This window comes from Takifugu flavidus, chromosome 12 (genome assembly GCF_003711565.1).
Source record: "Takifugu flavidus isolate HTHZ2018 chromosome 12, ASM371156v2, whole genome shotgun sequence".
NCBI lineage: Eukaryota > Metazoa > Chordata > Actinopteri > Tetraodontiformes > Tetraodontidae > Takifugu > Takifugu flavidus.
Genome location: NC_079531.1, coordinates 14,190,240 through 14,204,004, shown reverse-complemented (window position 1 = coordinate 14,204,004; position 13,765 = coordinate 14,190,240). Strand labels below are relative to the sequence as shown.

The following is a 13,765-nucleotide window of genomic DNA, read 5'->3' as shown; positions in this document are numbered from 1 at the left end:
GTCGTGACCACACCGACCTTTAAAAACTGTCAATATTTTACTGGAAAAACTGGAAAAAAGCACAAACGAACGCTATTAATGCTGCGCTAATTTTCTACCAAAACTCTTTAACACTAAAGCGTGACACAAAGTGAATCTGTGACATGCTAGTTGCACATGCTGTTTACAGAAACCACCTGAAGATACGAGATGAGCTAATGCTAACGTGTTGTTTTGGTTTTTTTAGCATTCATTAAGAGAGAGCTAAATTTAGGAACGAGGTAGTTAACTCATTAGCATCACTAATGCGCCAGATTTGCTTCCCACTGAATGTCATTAGCATGTTTTCAACATTAGCCGAGGACAGATTATTTTCTCAACCTGTACAAATGTTTTCAGCGACATGTTAGCATTGTAGCATAGCGGCACAAAAGGGCAAATACTCAAAACCACAAACTCCCATTAAAAGAACGTCGCTTCCTTGATCTTTGGTCTAAAGTTTTACAGTGTAGCCACAAAGGTGCTAGCCCTCTTGTTAGCACCTGTGCGCTGTTAGCGTGACAGACCTGGGCTACTTGAGGGTGGATTTATGATGTTATTATCCAACAGCTTCCGTCTTGGGGGCAAGCGAATAATCGAGATTAATGGGATTAACGGGAAGGACGACGGTCCAACAGCACAGAACTCCGGGACGGGACGGATCAGCGGTCCCAGAGGAACCACCGGGTCCGTTTCAGATGCTTCACAAACATCAGAAGAACTTGAACCAGAACCAGACGTTGTTGTTCTGACCACACGCGGCTCCACGCCTGTGCCTGAGCGCCGCCGCCTGCTAATTAGCGGCGGCGGTAATTAAGAGGGAGGTTAGCAAACGATGGAGCAGAGGGAACATCTGTTCCAACCGGAGAAGTAGGTCAGGAGATGGGGAACGTCGAAAGAGGTTGTTTTTACCGACTCGCCACCTGGCAACGCCGCCGCGATCACATGACACCGAGCCAGAAGTCGCTAATGGCAGATTAGCGCTGCTGCTGTCCAATTAGCTCAGCCAATTAATACAGACGCTCACTTCCTGGTTGTCCATGTGACTCAAACACTGGAGATGAGGCTTGTTTCAAGGTCGGCGATTAGCTCCGCGCTAGCTTCGTGCTAGCTCCGACGGATCAGTAACAGAGGGGGAATAATGTCGCTCGTTCTTTCGGAACAAAGAAAAGAGGAGAAAGGCGTCACGCTCGTGTCCTTCAGCCGCCCCTCGTTTCCGTGGTCACGCGTCTCGGCGACACAAAGCGCGGCGGCGGGAGATTAGCTCGGATCTTTGAAGGGAAATTGAACATTGTGTCACAGTGATCAGACGGGATGAGCTCCCTCCCTCCATCTGCTTCCTTCCTTTATTCCGACCCCCTCAGGACGGGCAGGTAATCATCGTCCTCGCGGACGCCGTGAATACAGATGGACCGGCGCCGGTCGGCGCTGCCAAGGTCGACGCCCACGCAAAGCAACTTTACGGATGGGAAAGAATCTGCTTTGATCTCTGCCCTTAAAGACCAACCAAAGAAACCTCAGCTTTAAAGGGTGGCCGCCACGTTAGCGGTAGCTAACGCAGCTCACAGCTACACATTGCTGGTCTTTGGCTCGGAAAAAACACCGTTAGCGTCCTCCTTAGCATTGCTCCATAAATAATCCAGATGTTCTCCCCGTAAACTTCTTCGTAAACCTCTTCGTAAACTTCTCCGTAAACGTCTTTGTAAACGTATTTGCAACTTCTTCGTAAAACGTCAAGTTCAACGTAAACTTCTCTGTAAACTTCTTCGTAAACCTCTTCGTAAACCTCCCTGTAAATGTATTTGCAAACTTCCTCGTAAACCTCTTCTAAACCCCTCCGTAAACTTCTTCGTAAACCTCTGCGTAAACTTCTTCGTAAAGCTATTCGTAAACTTCTTCGTAAAGCTATTCGTAAACTGTAAATGTATTTGCAAACTTCCTCGTAAACCTCTTCGTAAACCCCTCCGTAAACTTCTTCGTAAACCTCTGCGTAAACTTCTTCGTAAAGCTATTCGTAAACTTCCGTAAAGCTATTCGTAAACTTCTCCGTAGACTTCTCTGTAAACGTATTTGCAAACTTCTTCGTAAACCTCTCCGTAAACTTCTCCGTAAACCTCTTCGTAAACTTCTCCGTAAACTTCTACAGTAACAGACTTCCTCCTTCTGGGTCCAGTTTGAATTCACTTCAGAATTCATCGACAGCCAAAGGATTCTGGGAATTGTGGTCCAAGCTGTGAGGGTAGAACTTGGAATTCCTTTTTGTCCTTGTCAGCAGATCGGAATTCCTGATTTCGGTGATCCTAGCGCTGCTCCTCACCAGCCGGGTCCTGTATCAGGATCCGCCGAGGCTCCGATAAGACGTCGACACTTGAGAACGAGCAGCTAATTAACGAGCAGCGTCGATAATTCGCGGGGCTATTAGACACTTCCTGTCTCGGCGGCGCTGGACTCGCGCTCACTGTCTCCGAACGGCTCCACGCTGGAACCCCAAAGCAGATCAAAGCGGCCCGGTCCAAACTGGACATGAAAGAGGACACATGAAAGAACCAAAATTTGCTCATTTTGTACTTCGAGTCAACGAGGCGGCGGCGGCGGCGGGGGCGGCGGCGGCGGCACCTTCAGACCCGCCTCTGCGGATCAAAGCGCGGCTGCACGCCGCTGATAGCGCCGAGTCGCCCTCGACCGAACAAAAACCTTCAAAGAAAACCCCCCGCGGAGCAACACGCTAGCAGGCTACACTACAAACACCCTCATACCCTGGGAGGGGGCGCTTTCATGCTACAGCCGTTAGCTTGATTTTAGCAACGATCAGACAGAGGAAGGACGGACGAAGGTGCACCTGTGAGACGAGACCGAATAAAACGACGCTAACGATCTTCGTGCCAAACGAAGGACAAACAGGAAATAAACGATTGAGCGAAATTCGTCCAATTGCTGTGCTCACCTGTCTCCCGTTGGCTCCGCCCCCGTATATAATCTGTCTACGGTCGACCTTCAGGTTTTCTTTGGGACTTTCAGACAATTCTTATCTGCGCTAATGCTAGGTAGCAGCTAAAGTAGCAGCTAAAAGTTTACAGCTAGCAGGAGCATCAGGCTAATTAGCAGCAGCGCCGCTCTTCTTTTTGCTCCTTTTCCTTCATTTTTGGTCGTCCTACGACGCTAACGTTAACGTTGATACCATCAAACTTGTTCTTTGATCTGCCGATTTCCCCGCCCCTTCTGGTGGAACGACCAATCACAGCCTCTACAGGCTGGCGTCTCCTAGCAACGGGGTCCTCCTCGCTCCAACCCTCAGGTTGTAAAACCCACATTTTTCCATGCTATCATCTTCACGAGCAACATTCCCAACCACGAGTCTCTGGGGGCGGGGCTTCCTGGGCGGTGGTCGGATGGTCGACGGTATCTAATCAATCCCGTCATCAGTTCATCCATCATCCGTCGCCTCCTCCGCTTCCTTCCCTCTGGAAGCTAATCGGGCGCCGCGCGGCCACGCTGAGGATCTTTCATTAGATTCCCATCTCTTAGTGATGGGAATCACCCTGGATGGCGGGAGTCCAGCACGGGGGAGGGGCAGGCGTGACCTTGCTGTCACGATAGCTGTCGCTAACGGACGTGTTTCAGGATTAGCATCCGGTCCTCCTGACAGGCCACCGCGCGCTGGAATGTTTTCATTTTGGCTGCAGGTGCCAACACATAGCAGGGGATGAAAGCTAGCATTTTAATTATTAGCCTTCCATTACTTTTGGTACCTTTTTAACCGCTAAAGCTAAATTAACCTGATCCTATCAAACTGTGTTAAACGTTAGCTGTTAATTACTGAACAACAAGATAATTACACCAGTTTTTTTTCCCAACTCTCCCAAGCAGCTTCCATTTTTTTGACTTAGTAGCGCTCCACCACGAGGCTAGCGTTAGCTGCTTTGGGTAAATTAGCATCATGTGTGACCTCAGATGAAAGCAACTCGTCTGCTGGGTCGGAACGCTGTTCATTAGAGTTAAATAATCAAACGGTCGATTCCGACTTTGAGCCGTGACCCACGACGCGTTAAAGGCTTTGCCCCCCCTCCCCCTCCCCCTCCCCCTCCCCCTCCCCCTCCCCCCACTACCCCCCCCCCCCCCCCCCAGAAGGTCAGGCTGATCTTTGCTACTCAGCATCGTCTTTCATTAAAACCACGAGAACACCGACGGTGCTGATTCCAAAAGAACCGGCTGACATTGAAGCGCTGGAATCGGATAACAGCCAGCGGAATGACCGAGGAGCTAATGTGAGCCGCGAAAGGCTAACTGAAAGAAAGCCAACCACAAAGACCAAAGCAGCTAAAGGATGAAGACAGATTTGTTTATGCTAATAGGTGTAGCGCTAGCCTGCCGCTAACTGTCCCCTCCTTCAGGTCTCCGCTGTGTTGCTCCTAGCACCTTTGTCCACTAGCATCATTAGCATGCAGAGGTGAACATTGGCCTCTGGAACACCCTCACAGGAAGCTCCCCGAGGAGAGGAACGCCACCTCACTCTTCCTGGAATCCGATTTAGCTTTGACGAACGCTTCCTAATCAATCCGAGCCATCAGCACAGACGGGGACTGAAGCTATCGAGCCGAGTCCGGATCAGCTAACGCAGCCGAGGGATCGATCCCGCAATCGATAGCCGAGCGCTCGCTGTCCGAGTTCCTGTTCCCGGCTCTAATCTTCCCACTGTTGCCCCGGATTCAGACCCAAGATCCCAGAAAGGCTGAGGATGAGTTGGGAGATGCAGCTAAGCTAGCATGACCGCGGAAAATCTACCAACTCTCAGGTGTTAACAGGTGAGAGCAGAGCTACTTTCTACAGGATGATCATTTGCTATGCTAAGCTAGCAGCTGTGACCTATGAAGTGGCCCCGCCCCCTCGAGGGTCCACCTGGCGTCTGTGATGAATGGGCGCCGGCTCTGGAATTCCACAGCCGCTCGGCTCTGGAGGGAAACCTTCCAATTTAGCTGATAAGATGTTTCAGCTGAGACGAGTTTCCAGAAGTCCGTAAACAAACAAAAGGAGCGGACAGATAATCCATGAGCAATTCATTAGCGCTGCGGCGCGGCTACGCCCGGACACCAGGGTCGTCTCCATTAAAGGAAGAAGAGCGTTCCCTTTAGCTTCCCGTTAGCCAGCTTATCTGCTTCCTGGCCTCCGTATCTTCCTCCAGTCATCTCCTCCTCCTCTTCCTCCTCGTTCCCGGATGGATTTTTCCTTCATTCCTACCACCGTCTCTCTCCGAGGGCATCGTTCCGGAGCCCCACCGGCGGATTCGTCCTCTGCTTTTGCGTTGTTTCCTGAAATCAGTGTTCAGCGTAAATCTGTGTGTTACTTCCTGACGCCGCAGTCGGAGCTTGATCCCATAATATTGGGATCAGATTCCGCTTCTTCTGCTTCATTATTGATGAATCCTCCGGGATTTAGCTTCCACACTCATCCCTGCTGATGTTCATCCTTCTCTCCATCACAGTCGAGCGGAATTTCGATGTGGAATTTATGGAAACCTCTGGATTTTCTTTGGTTTCAGTGGTCGAAGCAAAGATGTAAAGACGTCAGCGTCCATCAGGGGTCCGTTTTCCAGGATTCCCGAGGACTGGAAACACGGCATTGTCCCACAGAGACGTGACCTTTGACCTTCCCTCGAGGGCTTCCTTCCGAACCCCGGAACATGTGATTCACTTCCTGCAGCTTCCGTCTCTAAAGCAGCTGTTCGCCGCCACACGAAGTGATTTGCAGTGGCGTTCCTTCTTTATCCGACATTATTAGGACAGGCTTCCGGAAGGTTGGCCCGGATCAGCCGCTGGATATTTTATGAAAGCTGGAGTTAATCATGCGGATGAGAGAGTTTTCCAGGTGGAGGCGAGGGCGCCGCTTAAATCATCATGTCAGACGAAGGTCGGCGGCTTCCACACGCTGGCGAGATCAACGCCGCCGCTGTAAACCCACCAGACACGCTAGCGGAGGTGACTTTGGACATCAGCGGCGTGGCGGCGGGATGCTCCTGGAATTCGCTTCCAGCTGTCCGCGTTCCCGATGATCAGGGATCTGAAACGGAGGCTAAATAGCCTCCTGCGTTAGCGCGTTTAGCAGCTGGGAAAGAGCTGAATCACAGTGAAACGTGTGGAAACACGCGCTCCTTTGATGCTGCGGCTAATCCGAAGCGTCTTCATCTCGCCGGTCATGTGACGGGTCATGTGACGGGTCATGTGACAGGTCATCACAGACTGATGCTGAAATCCTCTTATCGAACCTTCACAGGGAAATCGGCTGCTATCAAAAACGGTTTTTAAAGTGCTAGCGAGATGGCGGCGCGTCCGAGGAGTGCTAGCACTTTAAAAACCTGACCTGCAACACGAAGCCCCGCCCACCGACACCAGCCACACCCCCCGAAAGACGAGCGGATTTTCCCGGAGGAGCGCTGGGCTGTGTGGACTTCGGATCGTACCTGGACCTCGACCCCGTAGCCCGTGTAGACGGTGACGGTGTAGCTGCAGTCGGAGGTGGCGTGAGGGGCGGAGCTGGACGTGGGCGGAGCCTGGATGTAGCCTTCGGGCCCGGTCAGGTTGAGCTGGCAGGACACTGTGGGGACACAGGGTGGACGACTTTAGAGTTCAAGCTGGTGCTTCCAGACACGCTCCACGTGCACACGTCCCATCCCATTTCAGCACGGTGGCGGCGGCGGAAGAGCGTGAACAAGTTCACGCCCCCCCCCCCCCCACACACACACACACACACACACACGTCCCTCTCTGGACCTCTTGATTAAAGGTTAGCGACGCACGGATGCACTAGTAATTCATTCCGACCCCCTTGGCTGTGGAATCGTGACCGTTCCAAACACGGCAAACATTAGCCTGCGAGTGCGACGCTGGCGCCGCCACGCTGGCAGGGGGGCGGGACAACATCCGGAAGGACGCCATCTGAGGGGAGTCTGCTTGGTTCTGGTCTCCATGAGACAATGAAGACAGTTCAAACAACATTTAGGAATAAAAGGTGCTCCCAACACAAACCGGGAAGCTAAAGCTAAGCTAAGCAGGGCTAGTTAGCGGTTAGCTAACTCTCACCTGGGCTCTGCGTGGTGGTGGTGATGGTGGTGGTGGTGATGATGCTCGTGGTCATCTCCTCTTCGTCCCTGTTAGCATCAGCTAGAACCAGACTCGTGGGCGGAGCCATGGGGCTGGAGCCCCCTCCTGAGGTGGGCTTAGAGCTGGACCAGGAGCTGGACCAGGAGCTGGACCAGGACCTGCGTCCTCCACTGTCTCCTGGGTAGTCTGGATGACGAGAGCGGAGCGGACCCTGGGGGTCTGGAGGTCTCGGGTATATGGGGTGGTGGTTCAGGAGGTCGGTGGGTGGAGCCGTGGTTGCCACGGGAGATCTGACAGCGTCCTGGGTGGTGGACCTGGAGGGACCGGTCAGGAACCCCGGGCTGGTGGAGCGACCCTCAGAGGCTGGAGGACAATAGAGGAGACACGGTGAGAAGGTGCCAAAACCAGTCATTACCCCCTCTGTCCCAGTATAACCAGTTATTAACCCCATCTGTCCCAGTATAACCAGTCATTTACCCTCTCTGTCCCAGTATAACCAGTTATTAACCCCATCTGTCCCAGTATAACCAGTCATTAACCCTCTCTGTCCCAGTATAACCAGTCATTAACCCTCTCTGTCCCAATATAACCAGTCACTGACCCCCTCTGTCCCAGTATAACTAGTCATTGACCCTCTCTGTCCCAGTATAACCAGTCACTGACCCTCTCTGTCCCAGTATAACCAGTCATGACCCTCTCTGTCCCAGTATAACCAGTCACTGACCCTCTCTGTCCCAGTATAACCAGTCACTGACCCTCTCTGTCCCAGTATAACCAGTCATGACCCTCTCTGTCCCAGTATAACCAGTCACTGACCCTCTCTGTCCCAGTATAACCAGTCACTGACCCTCTCTGTCCCAGTATAACCAGTCATTAACCCTCTCTGTCCCAGTATAACCAGTCAGTTACCCCCTCTGTCCCAGTATAACCAGTCATTAACCCTCTCTGTCCCAGTATAACCAGTCAGTTACCCCCTCTGTCCCAGTATAACCAGTCATTGACCCTCTCTGTCCCAGTATAACCAGTCATTAACCCCCTCTGTCCCAGTATAACCAGTCATTAACCCTCTCTGTCCCAGTATAACCAGTCAGTTACCCTCTCTGTCCCAGTATAACCAGTCCTCATCTCCCTTTAACCAGTCTGCTGATGGTTTAGACTTTCCCGTGTGCGATTGGCGGCAGCGGTGTCTGACAACAGGAAGTGTCTCCTCATAAGCCCCGCCCACCCGCCCAGCCTGGCGTGGCGGAGGAGCCTCCCCAACGCTGCTGTTCCCACTGATCTTCTGCTCGCCGCCGACCCTCCCGGTGATCAGAGCTAACCTTCATTCCTGAGGAGGTTTGATGGCGGCGTGTGACGATCAGCGCTCGCCTTCCCAGAATGCACCTGTGCGATCTAATCTGAGGGCCCTTCAGGAGGCCATCACACTCCGAGGAAGTCTGATGTTTCCTTAACAATGCTTCATTTCCACTCGAATGGCTCCTGCTCTCGGCGGCTAATAGCTATCAGCTTCAAACAATCAGGCTTTTATTGTGGCGGTGACACTTCCCACATGGCGCCTCGTTGCTCTCACACACACACACACTCACACACACACACACACACACACACACACACACACACACTCCGATAAATCTACAAGAGAGGAAACGGCGGAGTGACTGAGAGGAGGGCCGCCATCGCCCGCTGCTACCAGGCGTGAACGCTAATGTAAACACTGCGGGTTCTTTGTCACTCCTTTAGCTCAGAGCTAGCATCGCAAACACCATCCTGCGGTGAAGAGCTACAACGTCGGAGCGAGCTGAACTTCCTGTTCAGGAGTTGGGACAACACGCCTGGATTGGTATCGTTGCTCCTAGCAGAGCGTAGCCTGAAGACGGACCACGCTAGCTCACGCTAGCACGTGCGCTATCAGAACAAGCGACATAAACTACTCGAACTCCGGCTCCGACCCTCAGCTCTCCTTCCCAGTTTGATCTTCCGCTGTTGCCTTAAACTTCCAGGCTCATGGTTTTCCCAGTTAGCCCAGAACCCTGAGTAGCTAACTGACGGCGGCGTTCCCGATTAGCGCTGCTCCGTTTCGCTCTTCCTGATGGAACAATAAAGAACTAAAGACCTTGGAGGGAAGCTTTGATGTCCCTCCCTGCAGAACTTAAGCCTCCCTGTGAGGAAACTCCTGATCGTGTCGTCGTGTTTCAGGAAGCGGCGGCGGGAAGAGAGGATCCGCCATCTGCCTCTGAGGCCTGATCACGGAATTATCCTTCAAGTCCCTCCGAGGACCGCCGGGCGAAGACGGCGGCCTTAATTAACAGCGAGGATGGAGAGCCTGTGTTTGGATGATCCACCACTGGGAGGGGTCGTGTTTACCCCTCCAACATTCCTGTTAACATTCCCGTTAACATTCCAAACAGGCCACTTAGTCAGCGTGTGTGGCGAGCAGCGTCTAGATCAAACGGCGGTCTGAGCCAAGAAAGCGGCGGCTCCGCCTTCACTTCTCTTTGATTTCACTCACTCTCACCGCATCGACCGGGCTGATTGTGCGGCGGCGGCGAGGGCGGCGGCGAGGGCGCGGAGGCACTGAGAGCATCCCAGCAGGTCATGTGACGCTGTAGCTCCAGCAAAGAGGAGTCGGGGGGGGGGGAGAACAACACGCTTTCACATCAAAGTCCGGATGCGGATTTTCTGGAGCGAAATCAGGATTAAACCTGCCGGATCCTGAGGGAGTGACGGCGGGGCGGGAATGTCACTTTTAACAGATGAGGAAATATTTTTGGCCATTTAAGGGACACTTTTATTCCAGTTTGATGGATTTCCTCCATGAATCAGTCACTTCCTGCTAGCTTCCTAGCTAGCTTCCCCGGCTAATGGTTAGCCACTGCTGCAGCTTGTTGGATTTAGCTAATCAAACATTCACATCCCAGAAATCCCAAAGCCTTGAAACTGAGATGACCGAAACACCCTGAAATTCGGTTTAGCAGAGGGATTCGAGGGATTTTGAGGGTCTGGAAAAACTTCGGCTTTGATAGACGTTCCGAATTAGCAACGTTGGAGTCCGATTTTCTCTACCTGTTTTATTAGCCGTAGCATCCTTGTGGAGTGCTTTTGGACTCCGGCGGAATCGACTCCGGAGATCCGTCTCAGCCCTCTTGAATACAGAACAGACTCTTAATCCACGGCTGCCTGCGGCCAAATGTTTCCCGCTCTAAAATTTCCCTCCTCGTATCGACCGCGCGGACGCCGCCTGCGGCGACGCACGGCATTGATGAGCATCACAGGTCTCCCAAAAGAGTCCATAACCTGGAAACTACACATGCTAAACATGCTAAACATGCTACACAGCAGCTGCTGGACTTCCTGCTTCCCACCCGGAATTCGATTCATCAGCCTTGATGTCAAGACAACAGGAAGTCCACAGGAGAGTCTGGAAAATCCCTCCACAAGGACCAATGAAGCGCCTTCAGGATATTCCGGGATCCAAGAAGACCAGCGACTATTAGGGAAGACCAAGGATGCTCCGACAGGACCAGCGCTGATCCGGGAAGACCAAGGATGATCCGACAGGACCAGCGACCATCAGGGAAGACCAAGGATGATCCGACAGGACCAGCGCTGATCCGGGAAGACCAAGGATGATCCGACAGGACCAGCGACCATCAGGGAAGACCAAGGATGCTCCGACAGGACCAGCGACCATCAGGGAAGACCAAGGATGATCTGAGAGGATCCGGAACCTGAAGGAGTTGCTGGTCCACGCGCCCTCAGCGTTCCTTCAAAAACACCCCTTGACCTTGTTTTTACTCCGGAATTCCTCATAAATCCTGATCAAAGGACTCAGATTTTCCAGGAGCTGACTGACAGCTTCTGGAAGGACATCCCTCTCTTCCCTCTCTTCTCCCGCCACCTCCGTCGTGTCCCCCCCCCCCTGCAGATTAGCGCCGCCGCCTCTTTGTGAATCCGTACAAAGCCGAACCAATTAAAGGCTCTTCTCTCCTAACGAGCTCTAATCCAGACATGCTTTTATTGCATTTGATTCCGCTGGCTGCTCCTGCCAACACTGGGACCGCTGCCTTCCTCCGAGTCAGGAACCTCTCTGGTTCTAGCAGCTGTCACTTCCCTTTGTCACGGATGATGAAGGAATTACGGAAAACAGGCCCTGATCCACCAATCAGACGACGGCAAGCGGAAACAGTTTGGCAGCTTTCCGCGTTAGCTGTGCCAGGAATCGTTATTCAGTGGGTGGGAACGTGCTGATGTGACAGGAAGCAGCACTGGCGGCACTGGGAACGTCCACGGTTCGAACCAGTACAGGTGAGCGGGGGCCGACTGGGAATGTCGGAGGTGTGATGGCGAGCAGGAGGCCGGACTTCTGCCCCCCGTGAGACCGAGGCTTTGATCTTGAAAGGGTGCTAGCTCTGACCACCAGTGTCCCCCACGGTGCACGTGCACCTCTGAGGCTTCTTCTCGCGCACGAGGCAGGAGGACGTCGTTACCGTGGAAACCGTGAGCCGCTATCAGCCGCCGCTGAACATGCAGGAGGGATCGGAAGGCTAAATGAGGATGAAGGACGCGGAGGAGCTGAGATGTTTCCTGCACTTAGCATTATTAGCCTCCTCATCGGTCTCTCCTGGCTCCGCCCACTTCCGCAGGTGCATAAATACAGGAAGAAGATCAAAGCAAAAGGCTGCTTTGATCAGCTGATGGACCCGTCAGCTTAAATCGCTAACGTTCTGCTACGTTGTGACATTTCAACCATCGTTAGCAGCTGTTCCTGACTCTTGTCCAGTGAGGGTCAGAGCGCTGTCGCTAACGCAGCCAGCACACGATAAATCACGCTCCAAAATTAGCATTGTTGATTTTAGACCGCCCCCTCGGCTGTTGGCTAATAGCCTTAGCCTCCAGGGGCTAATCATCCTGCCGTAGCAGCAACGCCTAAAAGGCAACAAGAGGTCTTTCCAGTTTCACCGGGAGCCCTTAGCATTTAGCATTTAGCCGCCAGCAGTCATTGTTTGTCAACAATAAACACAATAAAACAGCGAACTGTCATTTTTCTTCACACAAAAGCTGTTGAGGGAAAAAAAGATGACGGATCCCACAAACCGTCGGCCCTGAATCAGCGAGGCGGTTTGACAACGTTGTTCTGGGGAGACGAGGAGAAAAGAGCCGAATCTGTTCCCGCCGGGATGGGGGGCGGGGGGGCGGCGTTCCACACGGTTGCCCGCCCCCCCCGACTGACAGCCACAGAAATGAGTGTTTACGGCTCTGTGGCGCCGCCAGATAAGCCGATGGGCTCTTTACTCCAGCAGGTCCAGAGGAGCCCATTCTGAGGTGACGGGGGAGGAAATGATGGGCGGGGGGGGGGGGGGCAGATTTAAAGGGTAACTGACAACGTTTGAACCGGTTCGATACGATGCAAGTGCCTCTGAGCGCTCGGAGCTTTGGCCATATAGCATTTATCTGATGAAAAGGCTCTGGGAGACGTTGCCAAGGTTACGCTCGCTAACCCAGGAGCTCAGACAGACCATAGTAGCTCAGGCGAAGCGTCCTCACCTGGAAAAACGCTGCACAAATGGAAGTGTGGCAAGATCAAAGAGGAGCAAGGCTAGGTGCGAACATCAAAGCAACATCAGCAGGTTGTGATGTTGAGAGCAAATGTTATGGGATGTTATTTTGGGCTCCCGCCCCCCCCACATGGGACCACAGGTCGCGTGGGAATTTCAATATTTGTGGAAAAGCTCCGTTAGCACAAACATCAAAGCACATGGCGGTGGGGGGGGCTTTGATGCTGTTGGGGAATCAGGTGACCTGACAAGTGGAGGGAACGCCGCAGAGCCCAGCGGAACGCCAGCGGAACGCCATGTGTCCGACAAGGATCCGGAGGAGGAACACGACTCCTGAATTCCCAAGTGGAGAGAAAAGGAGGAGAGTGTGTGTGTGTGTGTGTGGTGTGTGTGTGTGTGTGTGTGGTGTGTGTGTGTGTGTGTGTGTGTGTGTGTGTGTAAATAAATAAAACCCTTTTGGACTGATGGACGGATGGATGGATGGATGGATGGATGGATGGATGGATGGATGGATGGATGGATGATGGATGGATGGATGGATGGATGGATGATGGATGGATGGGGTGGATGGATGGATGATGGATGGATGGATGGATGGATGGATGGTGGATGGATGGATGGATGGATGGATGATGGATGAATGGGTGGGTGGATGGATGGATGGATGGATGGATGGATGGATGATGGATGAATGGGTGGATGGATGGTGGATGGATGGATGGGTGGATGGATGGATGGTGGGTGGATGGATGGATGGATGGTGGTGGATGGGTGGATGATGGATGGGTGGATGGATGGATGATGGATGATGGGTGGATGGATGGTGGATGGATGGATGGATGGATGGAGGATGGATGGATGGATGGAGATGGATGGATGGATGATGATGGATGGATGGTGGGTGGATGGCTGGATGGATGGATGAGGATGGATGGATGATGGTGGATGGATGGATGGATGGATGGATGGATGGTGGATGATGGATGATGGATGATGGGTGGATGGATGGATGGATGGATGGATGGCTGGCTGGATGGATGGATGGGTGGATGGATGATGGATGGATGGATGGTGGATGATGGATGGTGGATGGATGGA

The 13,765-nt window shown here is 52.8% G+C and overlaps 1 protein-coding gene across 1 annotated transcript in view; it reads right to left on the bottom strand.

Annotated features, from left to right (window-relative positions):
* Positions 1-13,765, bottom strand: part of sez6b (seizure related 6 homolog b) — a 39,537-nt gene that overhangs the window by 16,323 nt on the left and 9,449 nt on the right. The window contains 2 exon segments of the mRNA XM_057049213.1: positions 6,473-6,606; positions 7,092-7,475. Of these exon segments, the coding sequence (XP_056905193.1) occupies positions 6,473-6,606; positions 7,092-7,475 (518 nt within the window).